Below are 21,602 nucleotides of genomic sequence, written 5' to 3' on the forward strand. Positions count from 1 at the left end.
CCCCCCTTCACTTGAGAAGTGCAATATAAAACGTTTTAAAAAAACAAACATTACATAAATACTATCTGATGATTACTTATTAACAGTATATTATGCATAATAATGCAATGCTGTGTTATAAATTGCATACAACTTACCTCCAGATGCCACAAATCTGTCCCGGGACATATTTTGGGGGAACTGCGTCCTGAAGAGAGGTTTACTCTGTCGCCAATAATCTCTTCGTAGCCTACTGGCAACACAAGAAGTCCTATGCCCATACACAGCCCAATAAATGTCTTCATCTCCGTCACAGTCACGGGTGACCACTTTGCCATCTTTGCTCTTGTTGGAGTTTGGTTTGTTTGGTCACTGTACCTATTCGTCTCGGTAACAAGATGCATCCAAAGTTCTTCATTAAAAATATGCTCAAATGCCTGCAGCGGTTAGGTGTCTGCAGGCAAATCAACTTTCACTCCAGGTGTGCGGTTGAAAACACTCCGTGCATTGCGGTGGTAGTTCGATTGGTTCAGCGCGTTCAAAGTCATCATTTTCATCTATACCGTCATCAAAGCCGACACACTCCTCAAAATCACTGCCTTCCGACATCTCTTCTCTGTCAAACTCCTCCATGTTTGCTTGAAAAAAACTTCTTTCTTCTTGCTTGACTTATATGCTCTCCCGGCGTCAATGGTAGAATTACGCAACAGCGCCCCCGGCTTGAATGGTAGAAATGCGGTAATGCTTTCCCGGCCTAAATGGGTTAATACTTATTATACATATTCAACATTTATCTTCCTATCCTTAAGCTACTCATTTTTGTCTTCAACTAGTTAAGATTCAACTTTTTTACTGTTTATGTTACCGTTTTTGCTATTTTATAAAATTTCTGCATATTTTTTCCAATTTTGGCTTGATTCTGCTCTCTTTCTGGAAAGGCATTAAGCTTTTCTGCTTGCTGTTAATTCATAACATGTCTGCCATGTTTCTGCTGTTGGCTTCAGCTACTTTTAAGAAACTAATTAGACATTTTTTGCTATTCCATACCATTTCAGCAGCTTTGACTTTAAATTTCAGCTTGTTTCTGCCATTTAAACCTTACAGCTTACAGTTTAGCGTACAGCATTCACACTGCATTTTCGCAGGAAATGCAACTTTTTCTAGTTGTGTGAATGCTGTAGGCATTCACACTATTGAGATCCTGTTTCTCTTTATTCTTTATTTATTTTTTTTATTATTTTTATTCTTCCGACCATTTTTTGTAACGCTACTACTTCTGCATACTTTGTGCTATTTCAACCATTCAAATTTCACAATATTCAGCTCATTTAGGACATGTCGGCTATGTCTTTTTGTATTTCTACCTCTTTTGCTTTTTAAATTATTCTGCTTTTTCTGCAAATTTTTGCCTCATTGAAATGAATGGCATTTTGCTAAAATTCTGCTAAATCTTCTGCTATTTTGCTCTTTAACTACTTCTGCATACTTTCAGCTAGAAACACCATTCAACTTTTAAAATGTTTCCGTATCTTTCTGCTATTACAGTTTAACTCGGCTTTTTGCTAACTTTTACAGTTTTGCTTCAGTGAAGCTTCAAACTTTTAAACAATTTTTACAGATTTTCAAATTTATAATGGAAGTCTATGGACGGAATGTTCAGCTGCTAGAGTGTGCCACTCTAGCGTTTTCAAACATTTCACTCATGCCGAACAGCTTCAACTCACTCGCTCATCTTTTACTCTATCTAGATAAATTTTACATCAAAACGTAGGGATTTTTGTCAGGATTCAGGAAATGTAACCCTCATTTGTGTGGCATTTACGGTTTTCCGACAGTTTGGCCCAGACCACGAAGAAGTCCACACTTCCCCAATAGAAATCCAATGAGAGCTCTCTGAAAATCCGAACTGAAAATTCAAAAAAACAGACTTTTTCGTATCGCTCCCATTTGGGAACCGTTCGACGTAGCAACATGAGCCTTGGTGAAGTTGTTCCTCAGACCTTCCTAGCACTCACATTGAAGGAAGTGTGTCGATATCTTTTATCGTTTAGCTAGGAAAAAGGTTTGTTCGGGGGTAACAAATCTGTCCGAACCCCAAAATCAGGATTTTGACAATTATACACTTTTTTACATCGTCACCACGCCTAGACGAAATATTGTAGAAATATGAAAGTCACCCCAGTTGTAGTCCAAAGATGGCTGACGCTCACGGTGAAAGAATTTTTTGAATACCTAATACGGTTTTGGCTCACCGCTCGTTTGTTCGGAGGGAAAGTTTTGCTTTTGAGAGTTCTGCTCTACCATTAAGCTGCATGTTATTCAATGAGACCAGCAGGATTTCTCAAACCTTTTTATTCCTCCTTCCCATTAAGGTTGTGAATGAGCTACATCCATGAAAGTTACCCCAATCGGAGACAAAGGATAGCTCTCGCTTAGACTGAAAGAATTTTTTAGATACCATTTACGGTTTGTCTTCAGCACTTGTTTGTTCGGAGCTGATAATCCCATTCAAAAAAGCCTGAGAACTAAGGAACGAAAGTGATGCGCGTTTCTCTCTGTCACTGACAGGCTCGTTAACGTCGTCAAGGTAACCGTGCTTCAAAGAGATTTTACCTCCACCACTTTAAACAGCACATTTTAATCTAATGGAGGGAGACAACACTGATTTAACATTAGGAAGTGGATACAATATGACTACTGGCCATGACCCTTCCCTTCACACGCAACCCTGATAGACTTTCAAAATAAGACTCCGGGGACCCTTCAAAATAAAAGCCCCTACATTAAACTCATATTTTTTTCCCAGCATATGGGTCAACATTATGATCCGAACTCAACCACTTTTTTAAAATTAGACTCTAGGGGGGTTTTCAAAACACACCCCACAGCAAATTTCAAAATAAAAGCCTCCCATTGCCGCTTCATCTACTGCCCTAATAACAGGGGAAAAGAGTGATTTAAGGATTTGAAAGTCATCAAATATCACTGCTGGGTCTGACCACTTTACTCAACACACAACCATGCTAGACTTTCAAAATAAGACTCCAGTGACCCTACAAAATAAAAGCCTCTATATTATACTTGTGTATTAATTGATGCAAATGGCTCAGCATTATGACCCAAACTCTACCAGCTTGTTTCTATTAGACTCTAGGGACCTTTTCAAAACATACCCCAGAGCGAATTTCACAATAAAAGTCTCCCATTTATGCTCTAACACAGCATCTATTCACCCAATAACATGGAAAACAAGTGATTGCATATTTAGAAATGGATTCTATATCACTGCCTGGCATGACCCTTCCCTTGACACACATCCATGATAGACTTTCAAAATAAGACTAAAGGGACTCTACAAAATAAAAGCCTCTTTCTTACATACACTCATTCATTGTGCCATATGGCTTGTAGCTATGACCCAAACTCAACCAATTTCTTCAAATTACACTACCAAGGCCTGTTGACCCCACACCTAAGTGCATATTTCTTAATCAGGTTCTAAGATTTACACTGTAATAAAGCATCTGCTAACCTCGTAACATGCAGCCTAAGCCTGCCAACGGTGCTGTCATCAACACAGTGGCTCATAACATGCAGGTTAGATTTTTTGATAAATTCAGCTCCTTAAATTTTATTAGCTCTCTTTTTATAAGCTTCTCTCTCTGTCCTTCCTGTGCTTCTTATGGTCAGTCTTGTACTTTGGTTTGTGGATTTTCAAGCTTCTAAGGATGACACTGTTTTCTCTATGCTGATCAACTGACACATTTTAATTAATTTCAATTTTTTTTTACAAGTCTTGACATTTCCACATATGATTTCAGACTTTAATACTTATTATACATATTCAACATTTATCTTCCTATCCTTAAGCTACTAATTTTTTTCTTCAACTAGTTAAGATTCAACTTTTTTACTGTTTATGTTACCGTTTTTGCTATTTTATAAAATTTCTGCATATTTTTTCCAATTTTGGCTTGATTCTGCTCTCTTTCTGGAAAGGCATTAAGCTTTTCTGCTTGCTGTTAATTGATAACATGTCTGCCATGTTTCTGCTGTTGGCTTCAGCTACTTTTAAGAAACTAATTAGACATTTTTTGCTATTCCATACCATTCCAGCAGCTTTGACTTTAAATTTCAGCTTGTTTCTGCCATTTTAACCTTACAGCTTACAGTTTAGCGTACAGCATTCACACTGCATTTTCGCAGGAAATGCAACTTTTTCTAGTTAAACTTTTGCAGTTTGTAGGAGAGAAATTGCAAGGTACATCTTGTTGAATTCACCTTGCTTACATTTGAGATTGGCTGGACAGTGACTCAAAACACAGAGCTGCAGTGTATTTACAGATACAGTGGGGTGATTTATATTAAGGTCCATTCATTACTCAAAATGGCATGGTCAAGGTCCAGATTTAATCCAAATTGAGATTCTTTTGTGAAACTTAAAAATGGTTGCTCACAGATTTTCTTAATCCGAATAGACTGAGCTTGAGCCGAGGAAAAATTGGAAAAATATTGTTTCTTTGACAGTGTGCCAGCTGGTGAAATATCCCAAAGGGCTTCAAAATGTAACTACAACATAATGCATGACTGCACATAACAATTTTATTTTTCTTCTTTATGAAATGTAAAATCATGTATCATTTTTCCTTTATTATAAGAGGATGAGTTACAGTGAAGAGTTTACAGCAGCCAATGAGCCTCACTGTTTTTAAAATGTTGTAGAGGGACAGCACTAAGTCCTTCCTGTCATATTACCAATCACATGGTGTAAAAGATAAACCTGTGCATGCTCTGTTTCACATGCTTGAAGTGCATAAACAAACAAGCATGAGAAGAAGTAAAAGGAGGCCTGTTAATTCCAGCTATGATCAGCTTATATGGTTGATTCATGTAAAATGGAGTTTTACAATTTTCTTCTTTTTGGGCTCATTATTTATTTTACGGATCTCTTTTTCCTTGACTAAGTAAATAATACTAGTAGCTTTGCTGAAACTTTTTTAATGGGACTAAAATGACAGTTGGCGTGAATATGTGCCCTCTCTTTTTAGCTGTTCATTCACAGAGCAAAGATCCCATTGACTCCCCAGAGACAATTACTCCCTCTTCCACAGATCAACTCTCTGCAAACTGCAGTTGTTGACTCTTGACCTTCCGTCGTACCCAGCAGCAGCTCCAAATAAAATAATGTTATCGTCTGTCTTCTTTCAAATCCCTATTTTCTCCAATGATACCAGGCTCCAGGAGGGATTTCGGGCAGCTCTTGAGTGCCTCCGTGTGGTCATTTTTTTAACTTGTTTTTATGCTAGAAAATATACATTCTGCTGCCTGTAAAGAAAGGTTGTGACAAAGCTTTGTGACATTTGTGCAGCAATTTGTCTCTACGTGTGATAATGTTATGAAGCATGTGTCTTTCCATGCGTGGGTGTAACTAAAAAGTATGTCAAAAGTTTAATCACAATAAGCACGTGTCAGTACATCTGACTTTGATTTGTCAGGGTGTGCACAAACATGTCACCTTTAACAAGGCAACAGAACTCTTGAAAGTGACGGCCTGTCTCCTCTTTTTGCAGGAAGCGCTTTGAACCTCACATGCAGAGCATTTTTTGGCTACAGCGGAGACGCCAGCCCACTCATCTACTGGATGAAGGGGGACAAGTTCATAGAGGACCTGGATGAAGAGAGGGTCCAGGAAAGTGAGATCAAGTAAGAAACACAGGGATTTGCCTCAAGTCATTTCCTCAAGCTCAGCAGTAATGAGAAATTAACAGCAGATGTGGACAAATTTGCCATAAAGGATTTAATGATAGTTCGAGTAGTTTTTGCATGTTTTAGTCCATTAGCTTTAAATTGCACAGACTAAACCATCAAGAGATTTATTCCCTGCCTTTAAAGCTATCTTTTTTTAAGTTGTTGTTTTATGCTGTGAACACTGTACAGTGGCCTGCAACTTTTTTATAAGCTCTGCCAGGTTTCAATGGATTGTTCTGTTTTGCAGTTGTTAAAGAAAACTCTGGAAGAATGCATCCTCAGTTTTAGTGCATTTATTCAGTAGGGAGTAAAATTTACCATAAGAAATAACTGCTGTCATTTGCTAGACAGTGGGAGTGCCCATTAGAGTTGCAGTAAGAACAAATTATAGTCAAACTCTGGTTTTACTTCTACTTAATAACTTTAATCAGATCATAGGTTGGATTTTAACCTTTTCTTTCTATTGTGCTGCAGTAAACCTTTGAAAAAAGGGAGTTTTTATTCAACTTTCCAGGGGTGCTGCTTTATCTTGATAAATGCCAGTATTGTGTACATACCATACTTCTACCTGGGAAAGAAGCAGGACAACTTACCATCGTAAAAAGCATATAAACCAAGGAGCATTTAGTTTTCTGAAATCATAGGTCAGTTGAGCAATTCATAGATAAATCAAGCCAGATCCAGGGAGCCAAAGATGCACAACATACAGTATTATGTAACATGCAAAATTGTATCCCTTCTTTATCGTTTGAAAATGTTTTGTAAACCACTGTTTCTTAACAAAACATTTTTTTGCATGTTTTTTCCTTCTTTTTGACATTTATTCTTTTTTAAATAGAAGGGTCTGATATTAAAATTTGCTAAGGTGCCAAATAACCCAGGATTTTTTAATTTTACATAATTTTAAAGGCTGTGTGACAAACTGCAAAGTGTGGTCAACATATGTGGTTAAAGTGCTGCATAAAAAGAGAGAGCCAAAATGTAGGGCAAAAAATGGCAATAGCCAATAGTTGGAGGGATCTGCAACACCTGTAAACGACACTAATACGGATGATTCTCTATTAGCACAGATTAGACTGCTATATTTTTAAATAAAGATACTCTTGCTTTAAATGTCTGAAAGGACTGGAGGGAAATCCTATTCTCAATTGTTAAGGAGAGGATTATGTAAATAAATAAAATGTATTAATTTAAAAATGTAAATTTAGTTTAAACAAGGACTTAAAGTTATACTACTTTATAAAGATATTCATAAGATTTATTTTTTAATTCCAAGGAGGCACAGGCCAATATGTATAATTGTTTCATATTATGGCTCATTGCATTTATTTGAAATAAAAAGAAGATAATTATCTCTGTTGCAGCCCAAGAAATATGAATTTTCTATTATTACAGGTACAGTAGAGAATTATAATATTTTCTATAACATCCCCGACTGGGTAGCCTGTGAGTTGTTAATGGCTTTTTGCAGGGAGTATTTTATTCTTCCCAGTTTGGTTTTCATAAAGCAATGCAAGTCAAGTTAGCAGCTGCTGGCATGTTTAGTTTTCACTCTATTTGCACTGATAGCCAACTTGCAGCTGGTTATTTTAAAGACACTGGACTAAATTTTCAGCTGTAGCCATAAAGCAGTAACCTTATATATGATTACATGATTGTTGATCGGTAATTTTCAGTTAATTTCTGTGTCACTCTTTGTCATTCTTTTGTGGCTGGAAATATATCAAACAACAGAATTTTAATTTTCTTAATCGAGAGAGAAAAAATTATTGTCTTCGTCAAGCTGACTGGCAGTGTGTGCAAAAAACAAAAAAATGTGAGGGAGGGAGAGTGCAGTAATATATCATGGTTTATACAGTTAGGAATTATATTGCATTAGAAAGAAACCACCATTTATCGATTTTCTTATAGCTGATTGTACCAGTATGGTTTTTGCTTATCATGTTAAGTTGAATGACTTCAAGAAAGGTTTTCAAATTTGTTTAGAGTCTGAGCCAACAGAGGTATAAAAAACTCTTTGCCCTTGATTAAATAATCATGTTGTTTTTAAATGTTAGCAGAAAAGAAAATTATAAAATTGGACAAGACAATAATCTCTATATGCAGAGGTGTGTTTATGGAAAACAATGGTTGAAGTTGGGCTTTGACGCTCAGGTTCATTGTGTAGAATATTATATCTCCAATCGTTTCTACTATTTAAAGAGTAAGAATAGTAATAAAAGCAATATTTGCTGGATCATTAGCCAGGTTATCTGTTGATGTAAGACTACAGTCAGCTGCTTGACCAGGATGTTCTACTATATGCAGCTTACCAACAGTAGTTCAATCTGAAAAACTCACACGAAGAGAAAAGACAATTAGGAGAAATTTATTGATGCAATTACTTTGTCTTTGGAGCTCAGACCTCGGCAGGAAACATAGCGCTTAATTTGATAGATATGCATGAACAGGAGCAAAGAATAGGGGTGTTTCCACCCAGGCCTGAAACTGGTGTCGGAGTGGAGATAGATGAAGTTGGTCAGTCTGTAGACTGATGGTTAGTGAGACGGTATGCTGAGCTTTATGGGGAGATCCAGTAGACTGCGTGAGCTGATAATAGAGCTTCACTCAGGGACCTGGAAGATGGAAGTTCAGTTTGATAACACAGATTGAGAGAACCTGTCAATGATGAGCAAGCATGGAGCGACAGTGGAGAGGAAATTTCTGGCAGAACCAGGCTCAAAATGGCGGTCTTCTGCCGGACTGGTTAAAATGAGACGCGGAATTCAGTAAGAGTCCGGGAGGAATGACACTGATGAAGCTTTAGCTACGATGGTGGAGGAGGTGCAGGAGGTGGGTTGTAACTGTGTCATCTGAATGAAGTCACAGCGCATCCACCGCCTGCACACAGGAGCAGACAGGTGCGTATCGGAGGACTTTTAAGATGAACTTCGGAAGCCGATTGGCTTTCGTGGAGGTGTGGTTCAACGCTGATTAGCTTAGTCGCAGGTGGATGTAGGAAAGCAATGAGTTTCTTCAGTTGAACAGGCTCCGAGTGTGTGTCAGAAGAGTGTGTTTAAAGTCAGGAAATTAGTTTTTTAAAGTGAAAGACAATTTTTGTTGCCTTATTTAAGCATTGTGCTGCGGTGCAAATGATAGGGTACATGCAGCACTGTTTTACTTTATGCCCTAGACGGGCAGATGAAACTGGTTAAACTTTAAAAGGATTTTAAACCGCAAAAAATCGTTAATTATTAAACAAAGCTTCTTTTTTTTTGTTTTTCATATAAAATCCATTTTTGATTTCCAACATAGAAAACATATATGTGCCCTTCTGTGTATAGTGTAGAACATACACTATATTGCCAAAAGTATTTGCTCACCCATCCAAATTATTGGAATCAGGTGTTCCAATCACTTCCATGGCCACAGGTGTATAAATTCAAGCACCTAGGCATGCAGACTGTTTTTACAAACATTTGTGAAAGAATGGGTCGCTCTCAGGAGCTCAGTGAATTCCAGCGTGGAACTGTGATAGGATGCCACCTGTGCAACAAATCCAGTCGTGAAATTTCCTCGCTCCTAAATATTCCACAGTCAACTGTCAGCTGTATTATAAGAAAATGGAAGTGTTTGGGAACGACAGCAACTCAGCCACGAAGAGGTAGGCCACGTAAACTGACGGAGCTGGGTCAGCGGATGCTGACGCGCATAGTGCGAAGAGGTCGCCAACTTTCTGCAGAGTCAATCACTACAGACCTCCAAACTTCATGTGGCCTTCAGATTAGCTCAAGAACAGTGCGCAGAGAGCTTCATGGAATGGGTTTCCATGGTCGAGCAGCTGCATCCAAGCCATACATCACCAAGTGCAATGCAAAGCGTCGGATGCGGTGGTGTAAAGCACGCCGCCACTGGACTCTAGAGCAGTGGAGACGCGTTCTCTGGAGTGACGAATCGCGCTTCTCCATCTGGCAATCTGATGGACGGGTCTGGGTTTGGCGGTTGCCAGGAGAACGGTACTTGTCTGACTGCATTGTGCCAAGTGTAAAGTTTGGTGGAGGGGGGATTATGGTGTGAGGTTGTTTTTCAGGAGCTGGGCTTGGCCCCTTAGTTCCAGTGAAAGGAACTCTGAATGCTTCAGCATACCAAGACATTTTGGACAATTCCATGCTCCCAACTTTGTGGGAACAGTTTGGAGCTGGCCCCTTCCTCTTCCAACATGACTGTGCACCAGTGCACAAAGCAAGGTCCATAAAGACATGGATGACAGAGTCTGGTGTGGATGAACTTGACTGGCCTGCACAGAGTCCTGACCTCAACCCGATAGAACACCTTTGGGATGAATTAGAGCGGAGACTGAGAGCCAGGCCTTCTCGTCCAACATCAGTGTGCGACCTCACAAATGCGCTTCTGGAAGAATGGTCAAAAATTCCCATAAACACACTCCTAAACCTTGTGGACAGCCTTCCCAGAAGAGTTGAAGCTGTTCTAGCTGCAAAGGGTGGACCGACGTCATATTGAACCCTATGGATTAGGAACGGGATGTCACTTAAGCTCATATGTGAGTCAAGGCAGGTGAGCAAATACTTTTGGCAATATAGTGTATATGTCCTTACATATATTTTCATTAACTCTATTCCTCACTGACAAGCAGAACAAGCAATATGTTGCATCTTTAAAGATGCCTCGAAACATTCTTTCCTTCCAAGCCATTTAAAACAAGAGTGTTTTATTTGAGAAATTAGTGGTCCTAATTAATAATTCCTATTAGGGTTGTTTGCTAGGGATACAGCTCCCTCCAGTTATTGGCTATGGCCATTTTCCCCCAAAATTTTTGATCTCCTTCTCTGCACCACTTATAGCCACATCATGCAGATGTTCCATAAGAACTTGAGGAGATGGAAAATGAGGTACAGGAGGTGAAGAGAGATGCAGAATTCAGAGTAAAAGAATAGGCAGATAGATTTAAAAAATATGTTTTAAGTCGCTGCAGAGCAAAGTTAACGAAGATGCATCTGTGATGACGAGTTTTTTCATGCGCTGATGCATGCATGCAGGAGAAACAAATTGCAGTTTAAACAAGCCCTTTGCTCTCCTCTTCCTCTATTACTCCCTGACAACAACATTCCCCCTACTCAAAGGCTGAGCGCTTCTCTGCTCAATAATTCATATGCGGACTTCATGCAGCAGATCAATAATATATTCGATCATCCGTTCTCTGTTGATGATGCTGATACTCTGGGCTTTCTCAGATCCTGCTTTGATTTTATTTCCATAAGCATAGCTAGAGAGAAAGTCAGGAGAGCCACAGGGGAGACAAGAAAGAAGAAGATAAACCTGAACTAATCTGTACAGTATGAGGTCAAGTTTTCTGCCTTTAATATGATAACATGTATCTTCCTGAAGGGTTATCTTCTCATCTTGGGTTTGGCACCCTGAGTTTTACTGCTGTCTTGTCAGCAGTAGAATCTAAGCGCAGAGAGATGCAGTCAAACCTTGAGTTGCTTCGTGTTTCTACAGGCATTTATTTACCCAACTCAGAGACTATTGATTTTGGAGATTGGAGTTCATTTCTGTAGTAACCTGAGCCCATAAATTCTCATTTGTTCCACCGGGGACAAGACTGCTTCTGTTATCACTGCACGGCTGGCTGGACATTAGCATAGCATGCAAAGATTAATAAATTAACAAAACAAATCTGCCTCAGCATAATGAAGTAAGTGTTCGATAAATTATTGAGTACGTTGGCTTAGTGTTTTGCAGGTGTGTACTGAGGTGAGTAGGCTATATGGAGCAGTGAGTAAAGTGGAAATTCATCACTTAATGAGCAGGCATTCTAGTATTGTTTGTAATTACAGAAAAAACAAATACTTTTGGATAAAAAGGTTTGTTATACAATCCTTCTGTTAAAGCAACAGTAACATCCTTAACCCAAACAAAGGACATGTTTTTTTGTCTCTGAAGTTAAGATGGGGTGTTACGACTTTAGCCAGATTCCTTCTTTTTTGCAGCCCTACTCTGCTCACAAAACGTTGATTATAAAGAAAAGAGAAGATCTCATGTAAGAGCCCTCAAATGGACGTTCTTTGTCAAGTGCATAAGCTTCAGAAAGAGGAAGAGGAGATCCATCGCTCATTGATAGAACAATTGTTATTTGCCAAATAAAAAAAATCTGCTGAAATCTGCACCTCAGTGGGATTCCTCTTGGGCCTAACCTTTTATATCCCATCCGGTCTGGAATCTTTAAAATCCCCCAAGTCTGCCTGGAGAGTGTTACTATACAAAGAAATAACTTTTTTTAAATCAATAATAAATAAATATAAATATTAGCATCCCTATTAAAGGTCTTAGACCTTATGTGGTTGATTTGAAGATATTTTAATGTCCTGAAACAATGAATCTAATGTTCCAAGGAATCTTCAAAATATGTGTGTTTACTGAACTACTGGTTAAAATATTTTGAAGAGAAAAATGTAATTCTGTCTAAAACTTTATTTTGGAGAACTCAACTTTTGTTTTTCTTTTTGTTTTCCCCCCTTATCTGCATGTGACAGAATTAGTCTAATTGGATCAAATTCATCTCTGCTTTTTAGCTTTGGAGTGTACTTCTTTATGCTTACTATCTTACTATCTGTGCAAGCTTTTAATACATTTTGTTCATTTTTATTAAGCTAAGTACGACTTTTTTCATGTATTTGACCAGCAAATATCGTATCCTACTTCATCTCCCCTCCTATACCTGGGACCTCAGTGACCTTAACTCAGAAGAGTCCATTTTGCCAAACCAATTATATGCAGTCACAAAAAGTGTTTATCTCTTCACAATAAATGTAACACATCACCCTATTTTCCACTCCCTGAAACTTCAAAATCTCCATTTTAGGCCCAGGTGGTCATTTTCTATCAGTCTAAGGACAGAAAGTTGCCTTTGTAGGCTCATGCTGTGATTATGTGAAATGACAGGCTTCAAAGTTGGCAGCATTCCCTGGAGAGACATGAATTATTCTCATGCCTTCATCTCAACCCCCCATCCCATACCCCACAGAACAACAACTCAGGATCAACAACACTGCCTGAAACCCTCCTCTTACATAGCATGGTACACTTTCAATTACCATTGACAAAATCTCTCCAACAAGCCATCCTTATGTGCAGTTTATTGGCTGGAAGGTGGGAGCTGTTAAACCTCTACCACCTAAGCACACACACAACCCATGCTTCCCCAATGCAACCCAGCAGGCACACAATCCCTGATCCCACTCCTCCTTCTCATCATGGCGAATGATACAGACATAACCACACTAACTGCAGTGATGCATTTTGTCATTTGTTTCCTCTGAAGCATCATTTGTGCTGAGGGTTTGGTAAAAGTGGGCTAAGTAGTTTGTATAAGGTATAAGAGAGCGTTGTCTCCCATTTCTGTACTCCATCAGACTCAAGCAGCCCAGCGGGAGGTGGGGGGGCTCATTTACTTTTTGGAATATTACTATCTCTCCTTCTTATCGTTACCATGGCAGCCGCTATAAAAAGAATATCTTCTCATCACCATTATTTGCCCAACCCCCCCCCCCCCCCCCCCCCCCAACACACACACACACACACACACACACCTACACACAATCTCAGGAAGATCCCTTATTGATTTTTGTTGCTCACATGTTTTGAGTACAGAGAAAAGAAATGAACATTCCATGAATAGCAAAAGCTATACAGAAAGGGGCCCTCCAATGGATCTAGATTGCAATTTGGACTGATCTATCAATTACTTCCTGTTTTTTTTAGGTCACAGGGGTGACAGGTCTAGAGGGGGGTGGTAAGATATCCATCTCCAAAGCAAAATTCTCCTGTTTATTAGTTTATAGTTCCTTTAGCAGATCCTTTGTCTTCCTTGCGGTCCCCACATTTCAGGACTTTTCCAGAAAAGCCTCTAATAAAGGGATGGAGAACCCATCCTAATAAGATCCTGAAAACATCTGTATTTCTCATGATCTCCCAATTAGGATTTTTGGTTCTGGGGTCCGTTTCAAGAATTGGGTTTAATAAACTCTGATTCAAATTCCCAACTCTAAATCTATCTAGCCTAAGGCCAGTAACTCTGAGTTTTCAGTTTCAGATTGCTATGAGTTAGTTCAGACAACGCTAAGTAGGTCCTCTCAGAGTTAAACAGGTGCTTAACAAGATTGAAAAGCCGTTATCAGTGGAGCCCCAATACAATGAGTTACCATGACAACAGGCAACAGGAAGTTCATATTTTGTGTCACTGGAACTGGGGTTTCTAATGAAGAAAAAGTTAAGAAAGTGTTTAAAAGAACGTACAAAAATAGCGCTACAGCTGCAAAGCAGAGGAAGATGGTGGAGAAGAAGATTGTTGCTCGAGTTAATTCCCAAGTTTATATAAAGTGTACTGTGGTAGGCTATTTTTACATTTGTTAAAAGCACTCTCCTCTCTGTTACTCCAATTGTAGATCACTAAAAAAAGATCCTTCCAGATCAAAATCGCACACCTAGACTGAACTGTAATAATATATTTTCTAAATTACATTTTCGCAGCAGAAACTTAATTTCAGAAAGTAAAAAAAATAATAATAATAACCTTGCAAGAATTAAGTTTTACCTAGAAATGTTTTGAAATTTATCAGCTTGACGGAATATATATTTATGATATATGAAATACATTTCTTCATAGTCAAAATAATACAAATGCTTACCAGTAACAATAGGAATATGAAGATCTTTAATTTATTTGTAGACATCCAGAATGTTTACTTTAGAGGTGACTGATATAATTTTGTTGGAAATGGTCATTATGACAAGGAAAAGTTTTCTTTTTTTTCAAGATATCAGGAATACATGTTCAGTAAAACTATTAAATTTTAAAAGGCTTGCCATAGTCTGTTATGATTATGATAACATTACGGGTTTATTGCATTTTATGGCGTGGTGCTACCCTCTGCTTTAATCAGCCATCCCTTTAATGATGTTCCCAAATTATTTCTATACTAACAATGTCCCTCACGATCCGATATTAAATGAATTACAGTCAGGTATTGACAATACTAATACAATACCTTTTTACAATACCCCTAATGTGTTTAGTAAGTGTATAAACTATTGTAACTGCTCTTTAACAGTGGTTTTCACACACTCTCCTCATGACCCAGTGTCCTGCATGTTTTAGTGTTACCTCCACAAACCTGACCTAATAAACAGGTGATTAACAGCCCTTGGTGGATGCTGGGGAGGAATTCAATACTCTGCTGGAGCAGTAACGCATCTAAAACAGAAAAGTTAGATCCCATGTTCGAAAACCAGTAATGTATATTATTGGGTGGCTCTAATTTAATACTTGTCAATTCCTTAGAAATATTTAGTTAAATAAATAGATGCCATCATTATTGCAATAAATAGTCCATATCTATGTTTTACCAATTAAACAGTAATACCTAATTGGACTTATTGTAATTAGCAAAACATATATTTTCTAAACTATTTCTTAACCATCTAATCTATTTTTTGTAAAGTTCACAAAACCTATTTTGTTACAGCTGCTCTGTATGATTACTATAGTCAACTTTAAATTGTTAATTCTTTAGGAAATCTTCCTTAAACCGAGCTTTTCTGCTTGTTTAAAAAGCTGAAATAATGCAGGGTTATTTGATGGAAGCATGTGTTTCTTATTATTTTAGAACCAATTTTATAAACGTGAGAGAGCCAAACTACATCAGCTTAGTGCCATTTAAAGGTCTAAATATTCTTGCACTGTAGATAACAACAGCTCTTTTTGCTAGACCAAGTACCTCTGTCCATCTTCCGTTTTGGGAAAGTTGAGGTGCCTTCAGTGTTAAGGAAAGTTTAGCCTGTCAAGGCTGTGTTCTCTGTATTCTGTGTGACTCATGGGTAGCTGCATTGATTGATTCTGCTGGATTTCAGGGCCAAATTTTCCCTTTTAAATGTATAGAAAATGTTGCAAGCAGTCTGTTCTGCACCTATCCTGTTCTGGACAGTAGGGTGCAGGTCAACTTAACTGAAAAGCATTGAAGAATGTAGTCCCTCAGTCTGCAGGGACAGCCATTCTGGAGATCTCCCAGATGCAGCCCTTTCCAGGTCTACATGAGAGAGGATGAGAGGGCATGTTCTCAGGGCGTTATAGGAAGCACGAGAAAACGTTTCACGATGTCCTTCAAAGCTGAAGCTCATTCTTTGGCATCGTCTTAAAGAGGGAGCCTTACTTTGAAGGGCAGAGCCAACCTGCATTATATTCTCCCAGTTCTTACATTTTGTATCAAGGCTTATGGCACTGCAACTGACAAGAGCTAAGGACAAGGCAGTGTACTTCCTGCAAAATAGTTCTTCATACTAACAGGTTAATGTTGATTGCCCTATGTAGGGAGCAAAGATAATTTGAGATGTTTCTTTAGCAGGCCAGACCAGAGCAAGACTCACTATACTTCGGACGATGTCCTCACATCTGCTTTATCAAAGCCGCAGACACATATCAACTCCTGATTTGGATTAGAATATCAAACTTATTCTAGCTAAAAAATCTAGACTTTAGACTTACTGTCATACTGGTCAATTCTTGCTTTAAGGCTCCAGTGCATGCTGAACGTCATAGCTTGATGATCCAGACAAAATTAAATTACCTGGAAAAAGCTAGGAGGGAACCCTAGAATCTTGAACCAGGCTGGTCTTCAACTAATACAGGTGCTGGTCATAAAATTAGAATATCATGAAAAAGTAGATTGATTTCAGTAATTCCATTTAAAAAGTGAAACTTGTATATTATATTCATACATTACATACAAACTCATATATTTCAGATGTTTATTTTGTTTAATTTTGATGATTACAAATGACAACAAATGAAAATCTCAAATTCATCATATCAGAAAATTAGAATATTGTGAAAAGGTTCAAAATTGATGGCCCCTGGTGCCACACTCTAATCAGCTAATTAACTCAAACCACCTGCAAAAGCCTTTAAATGGTCTTTCAGTCTAGTTCTATAGGCTACACAATCATGGGGAAGACTGCTGACTTGACAGTTGTCCAAAAGACGACCATCGACACCTTGCACAAGGAGGGCAAGACACAAAAGGTCATCGCTGAAGAGGCTGGCTGTTCACAGAGCTCAGTGTCCAAGCACATTAATAGAGAGGCGAAGGGAAGGAAAAGATGTGGTCGAAAAAAGTGTACAAGCAAGAGAGATAACCGCACCCTGGAGAGGATTGTGAAACAAAACCCATTCAAAAATGTGGGGGAGATTCACAAAGAGTGGACTGCAGCTGGAGTGAGTGCTTCAAGAACCACCACACACAGACGTATGAAAGACATGGGTTTCTGCTGTCGCATTCCTTGTGTCAAGCCACTCTTGAACCACAGACAGCGTCAGAAGCGTCTTGCCTGGGCTAAAGAGAAACAGGACTGGACTGCTGGTGAGTGGTCCAAAGTCATGTTCTCTGATGAAAGTAAATTTTGCATTTCCTTTGGAAATCAAGGTCCCAGAGTCTGGAGGAAAAGAAGAGAGGCACTTCATCCACGTTGCTTGAAGTCCAGTGTAAAGTTTCCACAGTCAGTGATGGTTTGGGGTGCCATGTCATCTGCTGGTGTTGGTCCATTGTGTTTTCTGAGGTCCAGGGTCAACGCAGCCACATACCAGGAAGTTTTAGAGCACTTCATGCTTCCTGCAGCTGACCAACTTTTTGGAGATGCAGATTTCATTTTCCAACAGGACTTGGCACCTGCACACAGTGCCAAAGCTACCAGTACCTGGTTGAAGGACCATGGTATCCCTGTTCTTAATTGGCCAGCAAACTCTCCTGACCTTAACCCCATAGAAAATCTATGGGGTATTGTGAAGAAGAAGATGCAATACACCAGACCCAACAATTCAGAAGAGCTAAAAGCCACTATTAGAGCAACCTGGGCTATCATAACACCTGAGCAGTGCCACAGACTGATCGACTCCATGCCACGCCGCATTGCTGCAGTAATACAGGCCAAAGGAGGCCCAACTAAATACTGAGTGCTGTACATGCTCATACTTTTCATGTTCATACTTTTCAGTTGGCCAACATTTCTATAAATCCTTTGTTTTTATTGGACTTCAGTAATATTCTAATTTTCTGATATGATGAATTTGAGATTTTCATTTGTTGTCATTTGTAATCATCAAAATTAAACAAAATAAACATCTGAAATATATGAGTTTGTATGTAATGTATGAATATAATATACAAGTTTCACTTTTTAAATGGAATTACTGAAATCAATCTACTTTTTCATGATATTCTAATTTTATGACCAGCACCTGTATATCTTTAGATACTGCCCATGAAAACCACAGATAGGCTAAGACATACAGTACAGGGCAGATCTGGAGAAGTCTATCCTGGTGAACATAGCCAGGAATAATTTCAACTTCATGTTAACAATGCAGACAGATTTTTGTTGGGCAGGATGTAAACTTCCTGGATCTTCCATAAAATCCAGGGTGGCTGCATCCCAATTTTATTGCAGAAGAGTAAACTTCAAACTAAAAATCCATCAATCAAAACTATATACAGATGGGTAACTGTACTGTTTAGTAATTGTTATCAACAAAGGAGACATTCTTAAATTGTTGTGTTTCTTTGTTTGCAGGCTTGTCAGGGAGCATCTTGGAGAGCAGGAAGTGGCAATTTCCTTGACCATTGACTCTTTAGAGGAGGAGGATTTAGGAAATTATTCCTGTATTGTGGAAAATAGAGACGGGCGTCGCCAAGCAACCATCCATCTCTTCAGGCGGGGTAAGAAAAACTGGGTATTTCCCATTTCAAATTTAAAAACTAACATCTTTTTACATATTTTTCATAGAATTCAGTTTTCCGTGTCAGATATTTTGCTCGCTTTAAGCTTAGTCATAAATAAAATAATCAAAGCAGGCTGCAACATTTCATCAGATACTTTGTTCTCTTTTTTCTTTTTCATTAGTTTGTTTATATTTACCCACACTTTGTGATTGGATTTGGTACTGTCTTATCTTCAGTGTTTGCACCAGCAGCTTTGTAGCTATTTTGGCTCTCTTGCATGACTTCTCTGAAGCTCTTTTCATGCTCTGGCTGTCACCCCACAAGAGAGGTAATTTGATGGCTGTTTAAACAGCAAATTGGTCTTCAGCTTTTCCCAACTGGCCAATACATCCAGCATACAATTACATTTTAAGTCTTTATATGTCTGTTTCCCCGCTTTAATCTCTTTCTCTGTGATCATCCTTTGTAGACAGCCCAGTTCCGTTTGAGTGGTCTTTTCGGACTGCAGACGGCTTCATTTAACTCTTTTTTTTGTCAAAGGAGAGAGAAGCTAAGTCAAGCTCTCTTTGACTCTCTCATCCAGATCTTGATGTGTATTTTATGTTTCCCACAAAAAAGAACACATCACTCGCAAGCCCTGCGGCAGGTCTAACGTCGCTGCAGGCTGCCTTTCCTTGTATCTACAAAAAAGGGGAGAATTTGACAGAGTATTGGTCAGTGGGCCTTAAATAGTTCCATAAGATGAGATATTAGGTGATAATCAGCTAGGAGCATTAAAGTTTTTGAAAAGCCAATGCAACTTTTTTTTTCCAACATCAAGCTCTTATTTTTCTTACAGGATTTACTTTTTAGGCAGAGTGCCAGGTAACTGGTAGTTCTTTACATGTAGCCCTATTTAACACATTGATGCTCCCTCCCACCTATTGTCACCCCTGCAAAAGATTTGGAAATGCTTTTATTCAAAAAAAGCATGAAAAAAGGATTATCTAACTTTTAAAATTACTTAAACCCATTAAATAGAAAAAATAACATCCTATCAGTTTTTGTTTTGTTTTGTTTTGTTTGCAAATCCGTGGTGTTCCACTTGTGTTAGTGATTCCTACTCGTCTCCTATTGCTACCTTAGAATATTGTTTTTATTTACACTTGATTTTTTCTTTTTTATTTAATCAGTTTACAGGATTCCATTATTGGTAGTATTTAAATAAGATAAATTTTCTTTTGTCACTCTTCAAATATGGAAAAACAAAAAAAAACATGCACTTCAAATAAAGGAAAAATGTGTCTTCGTCAGGATAAGGCTAAAAGTAAACTGCTCTCTACTCAATATCTATTGTATATTCAGAGCAATTATTTAGAACCATTCCAGTATTGACAAACAAGTCTGAATAAAGACCTGAATTTGTTTTGCCCCAAAACAAAGTTAGAAGGACAGCAAGTACTTTAGAAAGAAATCTTCTGAGCTGATTTTTTAAAAAAAAAAAACAGTCTGGCGATGTGGCAGTAAGAATAATTGTCTTGATGCCAAAAAGAGCCCAACAGATTTTACTTTCACAAGTGGAGCAGTACGGCTATCGTCATAGTGTTCCGCTTGTTTTATTCATATAAATTTCTTTATTATAATTATTACTCAGAGCTGATTATTAATGTTTACATGCACAAAATTTCACAACTGAATTGAAATGTGTTCATAATCATGAATCAAAAAAGAATTAGCTTGTACTGTTTATATGGACATGTCACTTGAATGAATGGCCGATTAGGCTACAAATGTGTTGTAAATATGCCAGTAGAAATATTCTGTCTTGACTGTATCGACTCAAACCAGAAGTATAACAAACTGATGTGGGATGCACATTACTCTTTACATTACTAGACATACAGCAACAGCTTCATCGGGTACAAAACATACCTTCCTTTAATCCTGTATCATTCCAAGAAATGCATCCCACAAGGTACCTGTGGGTTGAACAAATGATTAGTGGTGATTTAAATTCCATTCATTTCAGTTTAATTATATACCGAGATTTTTATATGTTTCAAAACACACCTAGTTATCTCAAGGCATTTTACATTGACGGTTCAAACAGATCATATAATCAGAGGAAATAGGTCTAGCAACAATGATGTTGTGGGATAAAAAACAATTAGCTTGTATGGTATTTTCAATATGAATTAGATTTATTTATTTAAGAGTGTTTTTTGCTACAGCAATAGACTAATAATTCATTTTAATATCTTTTTTTACTAGAGATACCAATACATTTGGAGGGGTGTGTTGTTTGATACATAGTACAATTAATAGCACTTCTTCAATGACTTTCAAGACTAACTCCAGCAGTCTATGGGTGAGAGGAGGGGTACACCCTGGAGAGGTCACCAGTCCAGAAAAGCAATCATTTATGCCCACACTCACACCTAAGGAGAATTTAGAGAAGCCAATTAACCTAACAGTCACCTTTTTGGACTGTGGGAGGAAGCCGGAGTACCCAGAGAGAGACCACACATGCACAGGGAAAACATGCAAACTCCATGCAGAAAGACCTCAGGCCAGGAACCGAAGCCTACAAGGCAGAAGTGCTACCCACTGCTGCCTTATACAGCCATATACAGAATATATAGAGCTCATTAAAAAAAAAAAAATTTCTGAAGACTAATTAGTCATAAAAATGTGAAATTCTCTTGTTAAAAATAAATGTTTGCTTTTGATTACATTAAACAAAAAAGGGAAAGGTTATGTAAACAATATAGGAAAGAAAACATATTTCTGCTTTATATTGTTTCTTTGGAGGCATGAGAATAGGTGTATCTCTGCTCTTTCTGATAAAATAGAGATAGGATTGCAGCTGCCATGGCAGCCATGCAGTGTTAAAGCCCACAGTGTGACAAAGATAAAAGTTGAACGTGTTCTAGCTGAGCCAACCAGGTAAATGCTGCTTTAATACACATCATAACTCATCCTCCAGCCAGGTCTCAGGGGAGACATGGAGACGATAATGGAGAAGAGAAATGGACTGAAAAGGGAAGGAAAAAGGGGCGCAAACACAGATGGAGAAGCAAGTGACAGCAAGATGAGTAATCTAAAACCCGTTGTTTTGAAAATGCC

At 38.2% G+C, this 21,602-nt stretch overlaps 1 protein-coding gene across 2 annotated transcripts in view; it reads left to right on the forward strand.

Annotated features, from left to right (window-relative positions):
• Positions 1-5,548: 5,548 nt before the first annotated feature.
• LOC119794714 (interleukin-1 receptor accessory protein-like 1-B) overlaps positions 5,549-21,602 on the forward strand; it is a 28,210-nt gene continuing 12,156 nt past the window's right edge. For both annotated transcript variants that reach the window (XM_038302370.1, XM_038302371.1), the window contains exons 1-2: positions 5,549-5,682; positions 18,349-18,494. In XM_038302370.1, coding sequence (XP_038158298.1) covers positions 5,621-5,682; positions 18,349-18,494 — 208 coding nt within the window. In that variant the 5' untranslated portion in view covers positions 5,549-5,620. The remainder of the gene's footprint in view (positions 5,683-18,348; positions 18,495-21,602) is intronic.

The sequence above is a fragment of the Cyprinodon tularosa genome, unplaced genomic scaffold (assembly GCF_016077235.1).
Source record: "Cyprinodon tularosa strain WSP-4 unplaced genomic scaffold, ASM1607723v1 ctg49, whole genome shotgun sequence".
NCBI lineage: Eukaryota > Metazoa > Chordata > Actinopteri > Cyprinodontiformes > Cyprinodontidae > Cyprinodon > Cyprinodon tularosa.